The sequence below is a fragment of the Protomyctophum bolini genome (assembly GCF_963924005.1).
Source record: "Protomyctophum bolini genome assembly, chromosome: 4".
NCBI lineage: Eukaryota > Metazoa > Chordata > Actinopteri > Myctophiformes > Myctophidae > Protomyctophum > Protomyctophum bolini.
In genome coordinates, this window is record NC_137865.1 from 31,401,891 (window position 1) to 31,424,001 (window position 22,111).

Consider the following 22,111-nt stretch of genomic DNA (forward strand, 5'->3'; position numbering starts at 1 on the left):
TTAAGCCATTTTGGGCGGGAACCCCTTTGTGTTTTAAGCATTATGTTCTACTTTAGCTATTGAAAAATAGCAGAAGCTCATAGCGCGGCACCGAGTGCCGCGCTATGAACTTGTAGGTCTGCTATTTTTGAAAAGAATGTGAAAATTTGCCTCAAATCTTATATATTCTTTCAGAGTTTCAGTTTTTAACTCAAATCTTTGCTTCTGGGGGGTCCCTGGAACAACATATTTTCAATGAGGGTCGGCGCCTCGGCGGCATATTACATATCATTTTTGGGGTCCTTGACATGAAATATTGAGAACCACTGATATAGAAGCATGAGGTTTCAGGATTATTATTTTTTTTTTTTAATATCAGGCCTAAATGGGGGATATTTCTGCCCAACAGCAAACAAACACACTATTATTAACTTCACAGGCACAGCACACAAACAATGCTTTATATCCCGACTATAGTTCTTTCTTTTTACTTTTTGTAATTAGTGACATGACATTACAGAAAAACAAACAATTCACCTCTATTAGCCATGAATGCTAAAGCAGCTAATTAACTGTAGATAGTAGCTAGGTAAGCTAACGCAAAACTGGTCTCTTGGGGAATGGACTCCTTTTTTTTCCAAGGACGATAATTAAACTTCTCCTCCTGCTGTCACCGTATTTTTTTAAATATTAGGCCTAAATGGGGGGATATGATATTTCTGCCCAACAGCAAACAAACACACTATTATTAACTTCACAGGCACAGCACACAAACAATGCTTTATATCCCGACTAGTTCTTTCTTTTTACTTTTTGTAAACATAATTAGTGACATGACATTACAGACAAACAAACAATTCACCTCTATTAGCCATGAATGCTAAAGCAGCTAATTAACTGTAGATAGTAGCTAGGTAAGCTAACGCACCTGGTCTCTTGGGGAATGGCCGGACTCCTTTTTTTTCCCAAGGACGATAATTAAACTTCTCCTCCTGCTGTCACCGTCATGTCTCTGGGCAGTTTCCACTCCCTTACAACACTGACAACTCTCCTCATCTTCCACGAGGTGGAACGTTACGTTTTAACGTGTTTATTTATTATTTCACTGTTTTACTAACAAACACTCGTCAGTTTAGAGCAGCTGTGTGTGTGGGGGGGGGGGGGGGGGAGAACCAAAGCCCTTTAAAGAGTGGAGCCTGCTTAGGGAGTGTCTGCCAATAACCTGCATCACATAATAGAGTGAAGCGTCTGCCTTATTATTGAGACAAACACATAAAGTGTTCTAGTCAGATACTCCCTAGAATCTAGGGAGTATATGACTATTACACTTTATGTTCTGTCTAAATTATGATGTTATATTGTATTTATTATTTTGAAGACTAGTATAATTATTTCCTTTCCGGATGTTGCCCCCAGATGTAAAGCATGCAAGCACACTTTTAGATTGATAAATAACATCTAAGATAAATACTTTGAATTGCTGTTTGAATTGTATAATGTGTATTCAATTGTATCAAACAAAGAGAATAATACAGTCAAAATTAGTAGTCTGACCCTAGCCCCTTAGATAGCACAGCGTGTTACGTAGAGCTCAGTCGCTCACACTCACACCTCCCTGGCGTGCATGGTATGCCGGTGCCCAGATCAGTAGCAGCAGAGACGCGCGGTTCAGCTGACTCACTCACTGAGTTCTGGAGAGTGGAGATCCTCCCCAGGCTAGCTGCTGGAGCGTGAGCGGGAGTTAGGAACCTCAAGCCTCACTTTCCTTTCTCCAGCTCAGAGAGACCACACGCCAGACACGAGGCTCCCTGCTCCATCCACACACAGCAGGCACACGCACACGCACACGCACACACACACACGCGCGCGCGCGCGCGCACCCACACACCCAAGCTTTCTTTTCCTGGGCTCCCATCCAGGTCCAGGGAATGACTGGCTCCACTGGACCCTAGCTGGAGGAACGCAGGCTAGCTGAAGCTCCAGGCAGACCCCCAGCCGGCCAGCCCCCTGTCCGCCTGCCCGCTGGGACAGACGAGGATTTACACTTCAGCGGTTCCTAAACACACACCTTGGTGGGACTCATCCAGCGGCTTCGCGCTTGCTTTTTTCCCTTTTATTTTATCAGGCAAGTGGGACTGGATGTAAGCTTTATATAGGAAGCTAGACAGGCACGCACGCGCGCGCGCACACACACACGCTCACGGACGCATGCACACTGGATTGACAGTGGTACAGGCACTGCAGTACGTGTGGATGTAGCAACTGGACTTCTGTTCTGCTTCCCTAGTTACCACCAGGACAGAGAGCTATAGGGCTAATCATCAGCAGAGACCTGCTGCAATATTCTGTCCACTCGGGCAGTTTGGTGGACGCAGCTCTATAAGCAGACTGATACTAGTCACAGTCACAGTCACATACTGTAGAGCAGCTCAGGTAACTCTGTAATCTTGCAGTCTCTCAGGGGACCATTGTTCATCTCACAAGCCCACAGGGACTTGGTTCTCCTCTCCCAGACCTCGTTGGATGGACTTATAAGTACCCCTTACAGGCTGACTGTGTACATGAGCGTAAAGCGTACAAAAGCGTACAAAAGCGTAATTTTGACAATGGCCAGGCGGATAAGGAGTGTGTGTCGGACACTGATGCTGCTGTATTTTTTTGTGTGGAGCTCGGCACCCACAGCCCACGGCATCTATCCCAGGATACGGCTCTCACACAAAGGTAAGCGATACCTGTGTGTGTGACATGTGTGTGTGTGTGTGTGTGTGTGTGTGTGTGTGTGTGTGTGTGTGTGTGCGCGTGCGTGCGTGCGTGTGTGTGTGCCCTGGGGGTGCCAGAGGGGCCTGGCACCCTCAGTTGCAAATTGTGCCCCCTCAGTTTAACTTTCATGTACATACCTAATTGTTTTACTACATAAAAATGATGTGTGCCTCCTCACCAATTTCAACTGCCCTCTCAGTCATTTCATCCTGGAGCCGAGCTTGGTGTGCATGTGCGTGCGTGGCGTGCGCAAGAGTTGATGTGGTGTGCATGCATCATGCGTGTGTGTGATGCTGTGTTGCTGCTGGCATGCCACATAGCCTATAGGCCTATGTCTTATTCTTTTTTGATGTAATGAAGACAAATACCGCTATTAACCACTTTAATAAAAAAGAATGAGAAGAGAGCCCTTGGCTAATTGAACACATGGCGTGTCACTCAGACTCCAGACTAGTCAACTGGGTGGAAACGAACATTCTTTACCATGTGAGTTCATGGTAGATTGAAGCTAAGACAGGTGTAACGATGCAAACACTTTTATTTTTTCTCACACTGTTGCACGCTTCGCCTGACCCTGACTCTAACCACACTGTTAGAAGGATTCCTTGTGGATTCCCAACATTCCTGAATCGACTGGCTAAGTAAATGTTGATTAAACAATGAATGTTTGGTTTGGAGTGCCACCCAAATAAATACGGTTAATAAAAGGGTACCGCAAAACCACAGAACCCTGACACACGAGACTGCCCTGTGATCTTTTCTGCCGAAAATTGTTTATGGTTTAATTGATGACAGGTTTTTCTCACGACTCAAAGGCACAACATATAAGAAGTCTTGTCAGTACCAAATGGGGTACTGTTTCTGGCATTCCATTTCGCAAGCCACACCATCTGTGAGTAAAGGGAGTCACAGGTTATCATTACCATCTAATGGTATTGTTATTGATTGTTATCTAAGATGTATGCCTCTCCAGAGAGAGAGAGAGAGAGAGAGAGAGAGAGAGAGAGACTGTAATATCCTGAGTGTAATGTATCTCTGTTTAAATCTGATTTACTCTCTCGGATTTAAACAAACACTCTGGATTTCACAGTGTGACTGTTAATTGTGAAAGAGGGTCAAGCCCTCTCTCATGACTTTGTCAGCTTAATGCTTGTTGCTCCCTGCATGGATGTTGTTGAGGCTGTGGATGTTTTTCTCCATCTGTGTTGTTGACTCGGGTTTGTTTTGCCACTCTGGCCATGGTGGCTGAGATTACACAATGTGGCTTTCTCTCATATACTATACTGGTGGTGTGATACAGTGGCTTTCTGGATATGGGAATGGATGTAGTATTGTAGTTTAGTTTGTGTGTGTGTGTGTGTGTGTGTGTGTGTGTGTGTGTGTGTGTGTGTGTGTGTGTGTGTGTGTGTGTGTGTGTGTGTGTGTGTGTGTGTGTGTGTGTGTGTGTGTGTGTGTGTGTGTGTGTGTGTGTGTGTGCGTGCGTGCGTGCGTGCGTGCGTGTGTCTTCACAAGGATACCAAGATGAAGATGAAAATTACGGAAAGTGCAGGGATAGAATAGAATTAGACTAATGTTAAGATAAGGGCAAAGGTTAAGGTTCGACATGTAGGGGTGATTAGGGTGAGGTTAGGGTCAATGAATCAGAATCAATCAAAAATCCTCACAAATATAGCTGTGTGTGTGTGTGCATGCATGTGTGGGTGCGTGCATGCATGCATGTGCGTGAGTGAGTGTATGTGTGTGTGTGTGTGTGTGTGTGTGTGTGTGTGTGTGTGTGTGTGTGTGTGTGTGTGTGTGTGTGTGTGTGTGTGTGTGTGTGTGTGTGTGTGTGTGTGTGTGTGTGTGTGTGTGTGTGTGTGTGTGTGTGTGTGTGTGTGTGTGTGTGTGTGTGCGTGCGTGCGTGTGTGTGTGGTTGTGTGATATGTACTGGTATGCGGACTGTTTCCACTGTATCTTCTTAGAGAATAATGAGGGCTCTCTCTGTCTGCTTTGTAGATAAAAATCTTTTATAAATAGTGAATCCATCTCCCCTCCCCCTTCCGTGTTTCTTTTGATCTCTATAGCAACAGAACGTGATGATTCCACGTACGCCAGTTAGCCATGCTTGAATATAGGTGTGGAATTTGTATGGTCAGTAAAATACAAATATGTTGATGTGTGAGCCAGTTATATGAGCACTCGCTGCTCTGTAACTTACATGGTGAAAGTGAGAAGAGTCTTTCGTGTGGTTTGAAACACAACGGACTATGGTGCTCATGTGCCTTGTATGAACCTAGCATCCCTGTTATGGGATTAACATTCAGCAAAAATAGCCGATCTATCAGGTCACAATGCATTGCGTGATGACACATTGTGAGCTTGTAGATCTGCTATTTCCTAGTTTTATTAGATCTTGGGAATAGGGTCAAATTAGTATAGTGTTGGCCTGTGCCGGCCGAGTGGTCCAGGCAATCCAGCCTTACAGCGTGTCGCGGGTTTGAGTCCCGATCCCATCGACCTTTGCTACGTGTCTCCCTCCCATCTCCCCCTTTCCAGTCAAACTACTGTAATCTATCAATAAAGGCAAAAAGCCCCCAATAGTATAGTGTTTAAATGGTAAACTGCCATTCTGCTTGTATTGTCTGCTCCAACAGTTGACAGGTCTCTCTTTTAATTCATTACAACTGGGAAAGCATCTGTGTAATCTTCAATTTTAAGCAGTTTAACTATTATTTTATACTTTATACTAAAATTAAGAAAATGTGTGACAATATTTTAATATATATTTTTAACTCAAATCCTTGCTTCATGGGGGTCCCTGGAACAAGATATTTTGAGAAGGGTGTCCACGTCCAAAATGTTAATCAGGTCCTCCTCAGCTCTTAAGTTAACTGGTGGAAGTGCAGCTGTTACATAAAGTGAAGTAAAACACATGGGATGGACAGAGAAAAAAAGGACAAGAATAACGAGTAAAATAAATTTGAAACAGGGTGCCCTTCATGGTTAACTGTTCCGTGGGATCTCTTTGTATATATACGCTAATATCGAGTCTCCAGAGCTCTGTGAGCAGAGCCATGCTGGTGTGCTTAGTCATAAATGCCACATCAATATCTCTACTAACTATGACTTTCATATATATCACCCAATTCATTAACCGCCTGAGGGGAGAGCTAGTGGATGCCATAAGTGACTGCCTCTCTCTCTCTCTCTCTCTCTCTCTCTCTCTCTACATGTTCTGGCTAGAGTGCTGGGGAGTGCTGCAGTTGGATCCTATCATTATGGAATGAAAAACATCTAAGCCTTAATATATGCCTCATGGCCCCTGCCAGTGATTCCGAACACACCCTCAAGCACACGCAAACACATACTGATGACTAGAGCGCCCATACACCGTAGGATTCGCACGCACGCACACACGCACGCACACGCACACACACACACAAACACACACACACACACACACACACACACACTCGCTCACAGAATAGTGTGAATTCTTCGCACGCCGGGGCCTTGGAAGTGATTCAGGGCAGTGGTGTGGGATGTGGTTTTAACTATTCGCCTTCAGGACTATGAAAATATTACCATAACATCTGGCAGATAAACAGGGCAGAGGAGCCATCGTAACTCAATCTATCCGTTTGATTCTCCCGTTTCAGCGGAGCTATAGGGAACATGGATGGACATAATAATGAATATATAACATAACATAAATACTGGAATGTATTGGTTACCTTTCCTCTGTTGTTGTCCTGCTGGTGTGGGAGCAATAGAACTGTGCCTCTGTTTTTTAATAAGTGCTCATTTTCAGATTAAGCTTTATTCTGGTTTCTTCTTTGGGGGATGAATTCCTTTGGGAACGTTGTCAGATGTTTCAAGGGCGACTGTCCAAGTTTCTAGCGCGGAATACAAATGTCCCGCGGCTTTGATGTGAGCCGCACTTAATGCAGACTTGCTTGAAATTATTAGCATCCCTTTCTTTCATCTCCTTCCGCGTCTACTGTCTATTTCTGGACCACTGATGATTTCTCCCAAACAAACGCCCATTAACTTGCTTTCATTCTTCTCCGCCGCCTACGCTCTTAATTAACTCGTGTTCCAGAAGGTTGTTAGCCTAATCTCACCATGTATTAAGTTACAATGGCAGATTGTCTGCTTTCTTCAGTGCAGAACTGATCCTGTAGGCCCCAGCCGCCAAGCCTCCAAAGACCTTAAATGCAAGTTGTGAGCCTCGATGGCTATGACTTTAGGGCTAATCAATGTCCTTAATCCCTGTGTGATTATGTGACGTGAGCCCACCGTTGCACAGGAATACAAATTGTACAGTATGCTGTCTTCTATACTGGCCATATACCATTTTAACCTGGATCTAAAAAGTTTTTTGGCAACAACTCTGAACAACTTTCCAGGTTCCCCGAGTGGACTGAGATCATCAGAGTATAGGAAAAACATCCATCCCGCTGCTAATGATGCTCTTGTACGGCTAGCAAGTGCCAGTGTCATGGTGGGCTACAGGGAGGTAGCTGGGTCGAGATTTATCCTTCCATACAGTGCTATAGCCGCACGCTTGGCTGATCACTGGAGCTGCGGCGTGAAGGAGAGTGTGATACAGCACTTTCCTATAATAGTAATTACCAAATCAGTTCAAAGTCACTTCCAAAAAAAAGTCCTGGTGTTCTGCGCAGTGCAATGATGCTGGATAAATCAGTGGTCTTTCTTTGCACTTGCTTCAGAATAGCATGTGGTTTAGAGTTTTCAGTCGACACAGCAACCCTGGTCATCCAACTGTGTCAAGTTTTCAATCAAGCCATTGGATTCTATCCAGTGTTGAAACAGCGGGCCCTGATTCAGATTCATATATTCCTGGTTTTAGTGAGCCTAGAAGCGCCACCACACCCTTATATAATGGATACCTGTCGAGGGCTGCTCTGGTTACATGCGCTTTAGAGAAACCATTATGTGTTTGAAGGAACATAAAACAACAGACAAGTCATCATGGGTCTTTGAGTGGGATAAAACTTTGGTTAGAGTTGCTTCTGTTTGTACTGAAAAGCATTCCACTGGTAGAGGAAAGTGGCAACGCGATGGAAAGAATTAAATAACATGAGTTGACACGTTTTCAAGGCAGCCAACTAAGCTATGTTCTGCCCCAAAACATGCCAGAGTGAGTGAGAGCTGCTCTGGCACTGTATATGTGAGACGGCTGCCATTAAACTGGAGCGTTTCACGACAATTAAGTTGACAGTATCTCGGCCAGCGGTGTATTTATTTAAAAGTCATAATCATTTAGTGCCATATATAAATATTTTGCCCCAGCCGGCCTGTGTGATGTCCCAACTTGAATAAAGCTGTCCAGTGATGTCAGAATGTTTGGACAGGGTGAACGTCATACACGTTGGCTTGTATAAATAAACCCATGTCACTTCCACGTTTTAGCCTGGCGTTTTCCTTCTCCGAAAACTCAAACAAGAAGCTGCTAAAAGCACTCGGGAGCTGCATTCTCAGCACCGCTGCATGGGGGGAAAGAGTCCCGTACTGTATCTACAATGTAGAAGTGTACATACAGCTGGTGCTAATGTGTTGCTCTTCTTTTAGAAACCCTCTCTCTCTCTCTCTCTCTCTCTCTCTCTCTCTCTCTCTCTCTCTTTTCTTTCTCGGCATTCCAGTTAGTACAGCAAGGGGATGTGCTCCTATTATGATGGCTGAATAGTGGCATTCATTGGGAAATTTTATGTCCATTTAAATGTATCACATAAAATATAGTAAGCGTCTTCATATTGCAGCCTGTGTCTGGGTGTGTGTGTGTGTGTGTGTGTGTGTGTGTGTGTGTGTGTGTGTGTGTGTGTGTGTGTGTGTGTGTGTGTGCGCGTGTGTGTGTATATATGAGTGTGAATATATGCGTGCATGATGTGTCTGCATGCCTACAGTGAATACCCAGGTAGTAATTACTGATATATGGAACCCCCTGCTGAGAAGTAATTTAAGAGCATGCATCCTTCCCAGACAAGGTAAAGGGCGCTCTCTGTGTGCATGCGTTTTACAACCCTCCACAGTGACTTATAGCTGTGGCTAAATCTCTTATGAGGGATGAGGATGGATGGGGAATACCAGTATTGCACGCTGCTAGCTAGTTCTGCCTGCCAGAAATGAAGGTGGGGATTTTTTTCCCCCTCCTCTTCCTAAAGCTAATGTGTGAACTGAGGAGCTCCATTAACTCGGTTCCAACACCACCTGTGTGTGCCAAGGCCTGTAATTAACGTTTACCACGTACGCAGGCTCTGAGCCGGAGGGCCGGCGGCACAGACCTTATATTAAATCATTAGGAAATGGCAAATATGATGATGCAGAGATAAATCGTCCCTTTTAGGTGAGCAAAGGGTAGACTACGTTTTATTAGATTCTTTTCCCGTCTCTCCCATTATGTCTGTGGGCTCGATATCTCCCTGCTGCCTCTCTTTCTATCTCTGGCTATCTCTTAATATCTTCCTCCTCTATCTCTGCAATTCTCTGTCCTTAGTCTGTATCTATCTCTCTCTCTCTCTCTCCCTCTCTCTCTTTCGCTCTCGCACGTGCACACCGACACGCACGCACGCACGTGTATGCGGCTCAGAGCCCCTGCCTGATGGCCTCAAAGGTCTAATATCTCCCCCGGTCCAAGGGGATATCCCTTTGGTCTAGTGGTTAAGATGTTGGACTTTCACACGGGAGGCCCGCGAATCCCGGTGTCCACACACACACACACACACACACACACACCCTGCTTCTCCTCTTTATCCCTTCCCTTCTATTACCTCAATCACGCTGTAACCTCTAACCACTTAGACCTCTCTCTCTCTCTCTCTCTCTCTCACTCTCTCTCTCTGTCCTTCTCTCTCTCATTTTCTCTTGTCTCTCCCCCCACCACCTCCACCACAGTGCCTTATTTCTCTCCCATTGTGTAACGTGTGTGCTCTCCAGTTCATTAGCGAGGCGTCCAGAAGGGAAGGCAGCTGCTGAAAGTCTAATATCCTTCCTGACCTTTCCTCCGCAGCGCAGGTTTCGACGGGGAGAGAGAGGGGATGAGTTCAGTTAGAGACCTTTCCTCCTCAGCACAGGGGAGAGAGATGGGATGAGTTCAGTTAGAGACCTTTCCTCCTCAGCACAGGGCCGAAGGGGAGAGAGAGGGGATGAGTTCAGTTAGAGACCTTTCCTCCTCAGCACAGGGCCGAAGGGGAGAGAGAGGGGATGAGTTCAGTTAGAGACCTTTCCTCCTCAGCACAGGGCCGAAGGGGAGAGAGAGGGGATGAGTTCAGTTAGAGACCTTTCCTCCTCAGCACAGGGCCGAAGGGGAGAGAGAGGGGATGAGTTCAGTTAGAGACCTTTCCTCCTCAGCACAGGGCCGAAGGGGAGAGAGAGGGGATGAGTTCAGTTAGAGACCTTTCCTCCTCAGCACAGGGCCGAAGGGGAGAGAGAGGGGATGAGTTCAGTTAGAGACCTTTCCTCCTCAGCACAGGGCCGAAGGGGAGAGAGAGGGGATGAGTTCAGTTAGAGACCTTTCCTCCTCAGCACAGGGCCGAAGGGGAGAGAGAGGGGATGAGTTCAGTTAGAGACCTTTCCTCCTCAGCACAGGGGAGAGAGATGGGATGAGTTCAGTTAGAGACCTTTCCTCCTCAGCACAGGGCCGAAGGGGAGAGAGAGGGGATGAGTTCAGTTAGAGACATCATGGGAACTAGGAGCAGGAAGACGGAGGGATGGAGCGTGTTTGTGTCCTAAATCATATTAACCACATTAAACCTGTTAAAACTGGGAAAGCAACCGTGTCATTTTAGATTGTAGCGTTAAATAGGAAAAGGTTCAAACTAAGCGTAGTTATAGCTGAAATGTCTTTTAAGTAATCCTGGTCTCTAAACTGCCTCCCACTGGCCAGCCGGGGCGCCTGATGGAGGGGAAAGGAACTGGTTGGAATAACGTGTTCCTTTCACGCGCTACGTCCAACCAGGGAAACTCCCCCCTGTCAGGTGTAAAGGAGCAACTTGGACACTCAAGCATGAAGGAAGCATGAGTTAAGTCCGTTGCTCTCCCCAGGTTGGCGGAGGGTGTGTAGAGCCCAGGATCACAGTAGATGATTGACACAGGGGTGAAAAATGGGTTACAAAATCGTGGGATAAAAAGATGTAGTGCCACATTTTTTTTATTTTTCCCCCTCGAGTCATTTTTCTGTGCAATGGTGTATTAACTTTGTATTTAGGGTTTCTTCCTGGAGGATGAACCCTTGACAGTCAAACGAGCCAATGAAATAAACAGTAATATAGTGACATCACACTATCAGTCTCTCCCCTTTTATCATACAACTATACAGCTGTGGGTCATACCTGATGATCACCATGGTTTAGGGTGGAAAAAAATCGTAGCAACAGTGGTGAACATGGGATGATCAGTAATGCCTAGCTGCATGTTGTTTACTGTAGCCCAGTAGTAAAAAGCAGTGGTTCCCAAACTTTTTCATTTCAAGGACCCCCAAATTAGTACTAATCAGCCTGTGGATGTTTTACGGCTCTAGCAGTGATTCTCAAACCGTTTAATTTCAATGACCCTCGGATTGACATGCATTAGGCCTCCGACCACCTATTTAATGACATTTCTTGATTTCTGAGAGTGTACAAATGGAACCAAATGGTTCCAAACTATAATTTAGCTGGGGACCCCCTGTAACTCCCTCAAGGACCCCTGGGTGTCCCCGGACCCCACTTTGGGAACCACTGGTAAAAAGCATTGTGTTTACCAGTACACTACACACACACACACACACACACACACACACACACACACACACACACACACACATACTGTATATTATATATATGTGCATCCCTTTACATCCTCTGCTATCCCCATGGCAACCAGTGGGAGAGTGGAGAGAGAGAAAGAGAGACAGAGAGAGAGGGATACTAATGCCACACACACTAAATCCCTCCAACATCCAGCAGTGAAAGTCATTTTGGTTAATCTCAGGTACTGTAATAGAGGATTGTAGCGTAATCTATAATGGAGAATGTGAGAAAGTGCCAAATTAAACTGTGGCCTGTGGCTCATATGCTATGCGTGCTAAACTGAAATGAACCGTTACATTGCAGACGTTACAGCCTTACTGTATCTCTGACTTGTGTAATTGTGCAGAAAATGTTGGTTTATTTAATGTAGCGATTAGAATATTTAAGCTGGAATTAATATTAACTAGATAAAGTGCCCCTCGGGAGACAGGTCTCCACCAGGGCAGGTCAGGTTGTGGCCTCCTGGTTGTGCTATAATAGGCCAATGTGAAAAGGGTGCCATTTCTTCTTACGCCTTGGATGGCAATTGGATGAGGGGAGTGTGTGTAATATTTTATTAGACAATAAGAAAAAATGCAAACATCACAATGTAGTCAGACTGTAATTGCAAATTGTTCCTGTTTGTAGACGACTCAGCACTCACGAAAATCCGAACATGGCTTACAAACTCTCATTGCATCTTGGTAAAACGGATTCCATTCCTTTCGGGTCCAACCGTTCCCTTAGCAGGATAAATGTACATGATTTTAAGGTCCAAGTTGACAACATAGTAATCTCTAGCAAAGATGAGGTTACATATCTAGGCTGTATCCTTGACAACAAGGGCGATCAAAAGAGTAAATCAAAGGACAAGATTCCTGGCCAGAATTTCCTCTTTTGTCAACAAAAGGGCTCTCAGGACTTTAGCTGGAGCACTCATACTGCCCATCTTTGACTATGCTTGCACATCCTGGCTCTCTAACATCTCAATGGCACAGAAGAATAAGCTCCAAATCTCCCAAAACAAACTAATTCCCTTAGATAGCACTTCTGTAGACTTAGATAGCATTTGAAACAGACTTATAGCATGTTATGTAGACAGCACTAGAATTGCATTGTATATAGTCATAGCACGCCATAGTACATATGTATAGCATAGTAGTATATATGTATAGTTTATATGTATAGTTTCATTATATAGATATTCCACTGTTACTTTCTTAGCTTACGCATGTTTCATATAACATGAAAATGCTTTTATGTGATGTATTCCCATGCTTTTGTTCTTGCTTAATGTAAGTCGCTCTGGATTAAGAGCGTCTGCTAAATGCCTAAATTGTAAATTGTAAATTGTAATTCAACTTCTTCTAGGCCTGGGACCAATGACCCACCTATATGCAGAGCATATGGATAGCATTGGCTGGCTCCGGGTAGAAGACACGGTCAAACAATTGAAAATGGGTTTGACATTCAAAATTGTACATGCAGCTCTGCTCCCCATGCCCTCAGTGCCCATTTACTTGACTGATTACTTAAAAAAAGTGAGCGACACCCACAGCCACAAAACTAGAGGTAGCGTAAACAATGATCTGGTGCCACCCACACACACCAACATGGGTAAATTCACCTTCCGCAGCACTGCTATTCAGGTGTGGAATGCCCTGCCCCCTTCTCTTAAAACAAGCAAATCACTGGCCTCCTTTAAAAAAGGCCTACAATTTCACCTGTCAGCAGTTCAGAGGGAGAGGAGGTGACAAATTACTGTTTTAGATTCTTGTTCATGACTATATGTGTGTGAGTGCATGGGACCCGAATGGAAATCCCTTTGGACCAAAATGCCTGACTGTACATAGTGCTGTTTGCATTTTTTCTTATTGTCTAATAAAATATTAAATCAATCAAACACACACGCACGCACACACATACACACACACACACACACACACACACACACACACACACACACACACACACACACACACACACACAATGTGCAAAACATACTCTCTCCCCATGCCTTCAGCCTGGTGGAGACAGCCAAGTCAGTCCAAGTAGATATGTTGTTTTTGGGGTAGTTTCATTGGAAGTCACAGAGCTTAACATGCATCAATAATTCAGTCAATAATAATTCATCTTAGCAGTACGTTTTGCTTCTCGGCCTTGCGGTTGAGAGACTGTGCTTTGAAACAGATGGGACTAGGGCTGGATTCAAGACAGTCAAATAATAAGCAAGTAAAAGTAACCCCATCCATTATATTGGCACCTACTTAGAGTATATGGTTTGATGAGGGAACTTGAATCTCTCCAGGCTAGCCATGATAACAAGTGTCAGCTGTTAATGATTCTCTCCTGATTTATACCACAGACAGAGTAGAGCACAATTACTATACTTTAGTTCCACTTTCACTGTTCAGGGCTCATACACACACCTCTCTCTCTCTCTCTCTCTCTCTCTCTCTCTCTCTCTCTCTCTCTCTCTCTCTCTCTCTCTCTCTCTCTCGCACGCACGCACGCACACACACACACACACACACACACACACACACACACATTCTTCTGTCGCCTCCTCCTTGGACACCCCATGTGGCTTTCATTTTGCTCAGTGACATCATTCCCCTCGCCCAGGGGTCTAGTACGGGAATACGAGGACGTGCTGATAATGCCATGATGACACCCCTCGGCCCGCAAAGCTCCCAACTCACTCACCCCCAAACCCACAGGCTTACACAGCGGCACAAGACCAACACACACTCGTTATTATTCCATTCTGACCTGAGATCAGATTCTAAAAATGTCTTCTACATCCTGACAGTTTTCTGAAAAAGCTATGTTTCTATGTCAGTCGTTCTTCGATTTTTCAAAAATAGCAGACCTACAAGCTCGTAGCGCGCCACTCGGTGGCGCACTATGAGCTTGTAGATCTGCTATTTTTCAATAGCTAACACCAAAAGGGGTTCCCGCCCAAAATGGGTTATTCCCGATCCCTGCGCTCTGACCCACTTCAGTGTTAGCCTTTGTTTCGAGTCCAGCATGAATACCATTACTCAGTAGTAAGTTATACTTTGCCTAGGAAAACAGTCTGTCGCGAGCAGACACATTTTCTGACATGAAATGTGCGGTTATAGCGCTGGCAGCGGCTCAAATTGTTACAAGGAATTTATTTTGGTGTGGTTACCGTGCGTTTCCTGACATTCTTGTTTTATGAGTGCGTTTGTCTTGGGTGTTTCTTTGACTTTGACATGGACGTTTTCTTCCCCAGGAGGTAAAATGATAAGCAGTTCCTACTGTACAAGTCAGGAACACACATGACATACACACACACACCCCAGGCTCTCTCCCGGTGTAAGGAAAACCAATGTTTCCATACTTGGATAAAGAGGGGATCAGAGGAGTTTATTTTGATTTTAACTTCACCAAATCTCCCCGGGCATCTTTCAGCACTCTGCAGACAGCCGATGAAAGTGTCTGTGTTGAGGGAGAATTATTATTTTTTCTCTGTCTTTTCCATTTGAAGTACGGGAGCACAGTTGGAACCATGCACACCTTCTCCATTCCCTCTCAGCCCCTTAACCCATGGTAAAAAAAAAAGAAAAGCTCATTGGCTGCAGATGGAGAGAATGACAAGGAGGAGAGAGAGGTGGAAATCCCCTCTTTGACTGTGGAGGCTGAATGGGGACTACAACAACTCTCTGTCTGTAACTGGTTTACATAATGACAGAGGAAGGAATCTTCTTATCTTGACTGTATAATCATAAACACCTCTTGCCTCGATTAGAGCGCCTTCCGATTGCTGTGCACGTTATCAATGCATGTTTGTCTATACTTTAGCTGATTTATTGACTTCCATTAATGATAATTTATTACCAGAGAGTGCAAAATATGCTATTGTTATTCATCGCATATACTTTTGGAATGTCTGTCCTCAGTTTCAATTCTATCGTTACTTATTGGATGGAATTTGTTATACTTTTTATTGATAATGATCACCTTATCGATCAGGCTAATGATAAGATTTTTCTATTATTTTGTGGAAAGACGGGAGACGACAATACATACTGAAGAGAACCAGTATCTTTTACTATAGGGCCTTCAAATACAGTACTTTTCTAATAGACGGAAGGCAATTGACTTAAAATAATATTAAAGAAACTGTTGACTGGTTAATATGTGTACGGTCACTTTAAAAGCATAATTTAGTTTACATTTATTTCTTTATCACCTCTTGTCTTGATTGTTTAAAGATGACATCATGGGCCACACTATGCTGGATTACAGGCTTGATACACTGTAAACCCAAAGCTTATTGATACCGGGTACTCAATAAGCTTGTTATCTGATCGTTCGAGCTCCATCCCTAATTGTTAATGGAAATTCCAAACTTTTTTACTTCACTGATGACTGATGACGATGGTGAATCATCATCTGATCATCATCATCATCGGGTGGCAGTGGTTCAGGGGTGGAGTGGCCGGTAGAACAGCCAGATGAGAACGTGAGGTTCCCAGTTCGATCCCAGGCTCCTGGAGAGTTAGTGTCGAAGTGTCCTTGAGCAAGACTCTGAACCCCTAATTGCTCCTGACTAGACTTGTATGCGCCCGTCGGCCACCGGCCTACTTGGGAGCGATGCGACTTGGGAACCTACCCGTTGTCAACTTGTCATAGCACCCGTTTTAACTATCTGTCTGTGTCCCTTTTGTGCCCATACTGTATATGGAGATATTATAGTATGCAATACCTGTCGTCATAGCATCCATTTTGTGCAGGGTGAATGTAATGCACAAATATGTAAAGCGCATTGGATAAAAACACTAATGCACCATTTACTAAAGTGTCTTGAGACAACTTGTTGTGATTTGACACTATAATAAAATTGAATTGAATTGAATTGACTATATCACCTGAAGAGTGCCCCAGGATTCATGATCATAGTTTATTGTGCCATTATACTGTATGCTTTCCCGGGGACAATTCCTACCGCTGCTATGATGACGACACACAACATTAACATTCCATTATACAGACTCTTTTTGGCAGTGTGAATGATTGCTTACTGTAATTCCTATATCGAGGAATGGATTGCATTTAATTTGCTGCTGCTAAATTAGATAAGTGAATTGATTTAAAAAGTAAAACATTTTGACTCAGATTATCTTTTATGCTACTTGCATGTTATTGTAAAATACAACTGATGAATTGCCCAGCTGTATAAAATAATAAACCTACGGTAGAAATATGTTACCTCTGATTTATTGAATTTCAAATCCTGCTAATTCCATACTTAATTTTATGCCTACTTTATGACTACTGCAGTGCACTATACTATGGCTCAACTTCAAGTTATGTGCAGAACGCTGCTCAAATTTGAGCGGCCACAAATCCCTCAGCGCCTCAGTTCTTTCTTCTTTAAAGCTGAGTGCGGTTTTTCTAGCGGTTACATCACTGAAATCTTGACCCACTTATGTGCCAGCGAGTCACATGAGATCCTCAGACACACCTTCATTGGCCTCCTGGTCTCCTGGTCCAGATTGGTGACTAGGGATGGCTGGCAATTTGTCTTCAGGGTATTCTGGAATGCTCTCTCTGGGGAGATCAGGCTCGCCAACACATTATACCGTTCGCTGGCATGTTAAAACAATTTTATAGAAAGGCTTTTTTGATGTCCTGATTCTCTGTCTGTGACGCCCCGATCTGTCCATCGGCCTGTTGACATTTTGGTACCCAGTAATGCCCAGTATAGTGGGTGAATCTCTCTCTGTCTCTCTTTCTCGTCCTCACACAAAGCTGTGCATAGGAGGGGCCCCTAAAAAATAGTGAAAAATGCAGATCTGCAATCTCACAAGGCTTAAGAAGTGGGTAACTACACCTGCGCAAGCAAGCCGAGTCCTGCATCTCTCATGTGTGAATCCTGCGTGGTTGTATTTGAACACACAATGCTCTCTGCCACTCCTCATTAAGGCCAGAACGGGGTAAAGAGCGTGCAGTAAATGGGTTTGGTTGGAAGAATTGTTCACTCCGTCACTCTCGATGGGCGTCTCAGTCTGTCATGGTGTGGTGAGAGGCAGGAACTCTGACTCCACATGAAGAAACAAGATGATGCGTTCCCTAACACGTCAGTCACCTTTAGAGAGGTATAGGACAGCATGGTACAGTGTATTCTTGTGTGTGTGTGTGTGTGTGTGTGTGTGTGTGTGTGTGTGTGTGTGTGTGTGTGTATAACTGGTGTAAAAATGAAGTATTTTAGCAGTCTAGGTTTAGCTTAAATGTCTATATATAGACTGTCTATATATAGACCGTCTATATAAAGCTGTTGAAATGACATTGTTTCAACGTCTAATCTAAGCATAGACCACAAAAAACGTTCATTTTTAGACCAGTTATAACCCATTTTTAGATAGCCATAGACATATTTTAGACGTCTAATAGCCTGAAATGCTCAGTGGGGTGTATGCACATTTCACACGCACACTTGTGTCACACGCCTGTGTGTCTGTGTGAGGGCTCTAAGAAGAAGGAAGCTTTAACGACATGGATTAGATAATTACAGGAAGCTGATCTAGGCCTTTGGCAGCAGTGGTGCCACATCCTTGACTCTGTCTGTGCCACCTCGCCAGCACGGAGATCTAACGCTACCAAAACAGACCTGTCTCCACCACTGCAGATCTTTAACAGCGTGCAAAATAAACACGCTCCCTCCCGCGCTCCGTGGAGATCTGATGCCAGTGAAAACAAACAAGAACCAGCCACCGAGTCCGCGACGTTCGTTGCTGTGAATGAACTGCGCAAATACTGGGCAAAACACGTCACGGGTCGGCCTCTATCGGCGAGATCGCATCACACTAAAAATATACAGACGGCAGAAATAACAAATCATACAATTAACCCTCTGAATCACCAGAATTTCGGGTTAGCCTCCCTAATATCTGAGTTAGCTAAAAGGCAGGGGTCTGCCAGTTGGCCAAGGCGAGGAAAATGTAATAATTTTTCTTCGATTTATTGTACTAGTGTAATCACTATGTTGGCCCGGGCATGTCATTATTTTGTAACAATAGGAAAAAAATATCTACCTTGTGTGAAGTGGTTTCTTATCATTATACATCACATTCCGTGCTCAGCCAATCAGCTGAGCACTTTCCGTGCTCATACACACAAACACACAAAGCATGCGCGTAGGAGGGCCCTCAAAAATGAAGAACATTTTCGATAAATAAATAAATACATTCTCTAGTAATTTTTTCAATAGGAGTGCTGCAGCCCGAGGCTATTTGTGGGAATAGCGAGGGGAGGTTTGGGAACCTCAAAGCTAAATGCTTGGCGTCGCATTAAGGAGAGGTTTTGCCCGAGCTAGGAGACAGCTGTGGGTCAGGTGATGATAGCCAGTGTTTTCCTCTCTCCCTCTGTGTTGTCTGGCTGGTTTAAATTGGCAATGAAAGTGGAACAAATGGGCAGACATTGTATCACAGTGAGCCGTGCGGAACGCCATTATGGTGGTCTGCAGTAACACATACCAGATCCCATTCCTTCTCTCACAAGGACACCCCGCCATGCGCTCCAGGGCCCACGGGTTTAAGCTAGGGCAGACCCACGGGAAGTGCCCTGCTCCGGGGCGTCGACTCGAAGTTCAGGTCCTTCACCCTCTCTCTGCACTGAGCTGCAGTGCTTCACATCAGAGGCAGAGATACAGAAGACCAGCCTGTCAGCTTCAATCATACAGACGAAACTGCGTGTGTGTGTGTGTGTGTGTGTGTGTGTGTGTGTGTGTGTGTGTGTGTGTGTGTGTGTGTGTGTGTGTGTGTGTGTGTGTGTGTGTGTGTGTGTGTGTGTGTGTGTGTGTGCGTGCGTGTGCGCGCATGTTTGTGTGTGGTGCAGAGTACAGACAAGGCTGTGAATTTTTGAAAAAAGTGTGGAGCAAATACCGAAGGTTAAATGTATGTGAAACTTGCCTTGCAGCCCATTTGTTGTAAAGTCAAATTGTATTATGTTAGCTTGACAGCGAGCAACAGCTGATCTCATGCATTAGTTCACTGTTGTCCTTTGCTTTGTTGGCCTTTGGGTGCATGGGGGGGGAAAGCTGAGACGCGCTTTATTTCTGCCTCGGGGCATGAAATCAGCCAATGGCCTGATAAAGAGGACAGTTCCGTTTCCTGTCTGATGAAAGCACTTCCTCCTGGATACAGGGGCCATAGGTCACGTGGTTGAAGATCAAATATCCCTTCCACTAATCACACCATCTTTCAGGGGGCCTGCAGTGCCCTGCACCTCTTTTATCCTATCCCCCTGGCCTGCACCTCTTTTCAAATGCTACAGGCTTTTAGGGGCATTTCCAGGGTGCCTTCTTGCGAAGGCTATCTCAAGATTTGGAAATAATCATTGGTGGAAGGTAACATGTAACATACAAGTACATCTACTTAAGTATGTACTTTTTTGAGGTAATTTTGAGGTATTTGTACTTTACTGGAGTATTTCCAATTTCCAATACTTTTACTTCTACTTCACTACATCTCAGAGACAAATATTGTACTTCCACTACAATTATTTTGTTATAATTACTTTATAGATTATGATTATTATTACAAAACATTAAACCAAAACTTGAAATGGGACTGTACATGTCTGCATAACAGGTACTTTCTTACTTTGGGTATTTTAAGTACATTTTTATTCCAATACTTTTTGAATTCTGAACTTTTACTTGTAATAATATATTAGAGTATTTCTATTACAGTATTGATACTTTTACTTCAGTGAAACATTTGAGTACTTTTTCCACCAATGTTACAGGGCGTCATGATTTAACAATAGAAATTGTTAACATGCTCCATGATTGTTATCAAAAAAACGTGCACAGAACAATGCTCCCTATAAACCACAACGAATCAGTATATAAATGCTCATTGTAACGGTTTGTTCCACTCCTTCTCATTCGAACCCTCACACATATCATGTTTTCCTATGTAATTATTTGGATTATCTCCAATGTCAAATAAAAACCACAAACAAAAACAAATTTGGACAATGCCATAACACAGAAAAATACAAGCTGTTGAATGGAGTCAGAGGGAGGTCGACGTAGGGGAGTAAAGTCTGCTTTACAGCAGTGGTTCCCAAACAGTGGGTCGGGACCCTTTTGTGGGCCGAGGACACATTGTTATGGGTCCCCTTCGCTTTTGTTTCCTACATTTGGTTTTTAATTATTATTATTTCAAAACATTTTCAAAAAATCTAAAAACCCAAAAGCTAAAATGATTTTTCCCCCCCCTAGTAATTTCAGTATGCTCGTTCACAACAACACATTGTGGATGTGCACAATGCATTGCGTGAGCGTATAGATCTGCTGTTATGCCTGTGCCACACCATACATTGTATACAGAGCATAATCTAGGCATTAAGGATGTGGCGATGGACAGATAACCCTGTTGTTGCTCCCCCCATGCCCCTCCAGGGAGGAGCTGGATGGGGAACACATGTTGCGCTGCGCCCTTGGCCATGGCCAGGGGCCAAGGACTTTGTCGTAATCTCGCAAAACGGTGTCACAGATGCGACACGTAGTAAAGCTTGTTTAGATTTGCAACACCACCGTACGGCAGAGTATATAAATTATACATTACACTGAAATGAGTTTGACATGCTTCAAGAGAATGGGAACACATCACATTTGCGAGGCCGCACTTTAGAGTCCGCACTCCGCAGGGTAAAACCTATTCTGAACGTACAAAGGAAAGGAATCCTGTGTAGAGAAATAAAGGGAGGTCCGTCCGTCCGTCTGTCCGTCCGTCCGTCACGTCTGTCTGTCACGTCTGATCTAATGTGTGTGTGTGTGTGTGTGTGTGTGTGTGTGTGTGTGTGTGTGTGTGTGTGTGTGTGTGTGTGTGTGTGTGTTTGCAGAGCTATGGCAGATGAACAGGACCTGGGTGTTCCAGGGAGCCAGACCGTCCATCCAGCCCCAGACCATGCTGCTGGACGAGGGCCACGAGAGACTGTACGTAGGGGCCAAGAACTCCCTGTACTCACTGAGCCTGGAGCGGGTCAACACACACCACAGAGAGGTATATATACAGTATATACAGGCCTGTTTTCATCTCTGCCGTACGTGACCTGTCTGTGTGAGGAACACTGAATTCTGCCACTCCTCCTGTGTCAATAGGTTACTCAAACAGATTGGGTGGGTGGGTGGGGGTGTGTGTGTGTGTGCTGCATGAGAGAGAGAGAGAGAGAGAGAGAGAGAGAGAGAGAGAGAGTGTAAAGTGGTTAGATAGAGGTTACAGCAGGGTGATAGACAGATAATTCCATTATAAAGAGGAGAGGCAGAGAGGGTAGAGGTGCATTGTGCATGCATACAGCCATTCTTAACAGTGCAGTAACATTACAGTAAAAAAAAAAAAAAAACTACAACGTTTGATTTACAGTACCAATCACATTTTGTATAGTTTTTTTATTTGATGTTTGTGTAAATAAAGTGTGTTCTCTCCTCAGATCCACTGGGCCAGCACTGAGGCTCAAGTAGAGGGATGTCTGGACAAGGGCAGGGAGAAGGTACAGTAACACTCAACCATTTATCTCCAGACATAATTCAATAGGCTCCGTCGCCACTATGCTATTGATTAGCA

General features: G+C 44.3%; 1 protein-coding gene across 1 annotated transcript in view; it reads left to right on the forward strand.

Moving 5' to 3' along the window:
- The first annotated feature begins 1,635 nt into the window (after positions 1 to 1,635).
- sema3e (sema domain, immunoglobulin domain (Ig), short basic domain, secreted, (semaphorin) 3E) overlaps positions 1,636 to 22,111 on the forward strand; it is a 46,059-nt gene continuing 25,583 nt past the window's right edge. Inside the window, exons 1-3 of the mRNA XM_080761059.1 lie at positions 1,636 to 2,700; positions 21,390 to 21,550; positions 21,978 to 22,037. Coding sequence (XP_080617185.1) covers positions 2,541 to 2,700; positions 21,390 to 21,550; positions 21,978 to 22,037 — 381 coding nt within the window. The 5' untranslated portion in view covers positions 1,636 to 2,540. The remainder of the gene's footprint in view (positions 2,701 to 21,389; positions 21,551 to 21,977; positions 22,038 to 22,111) is intronic.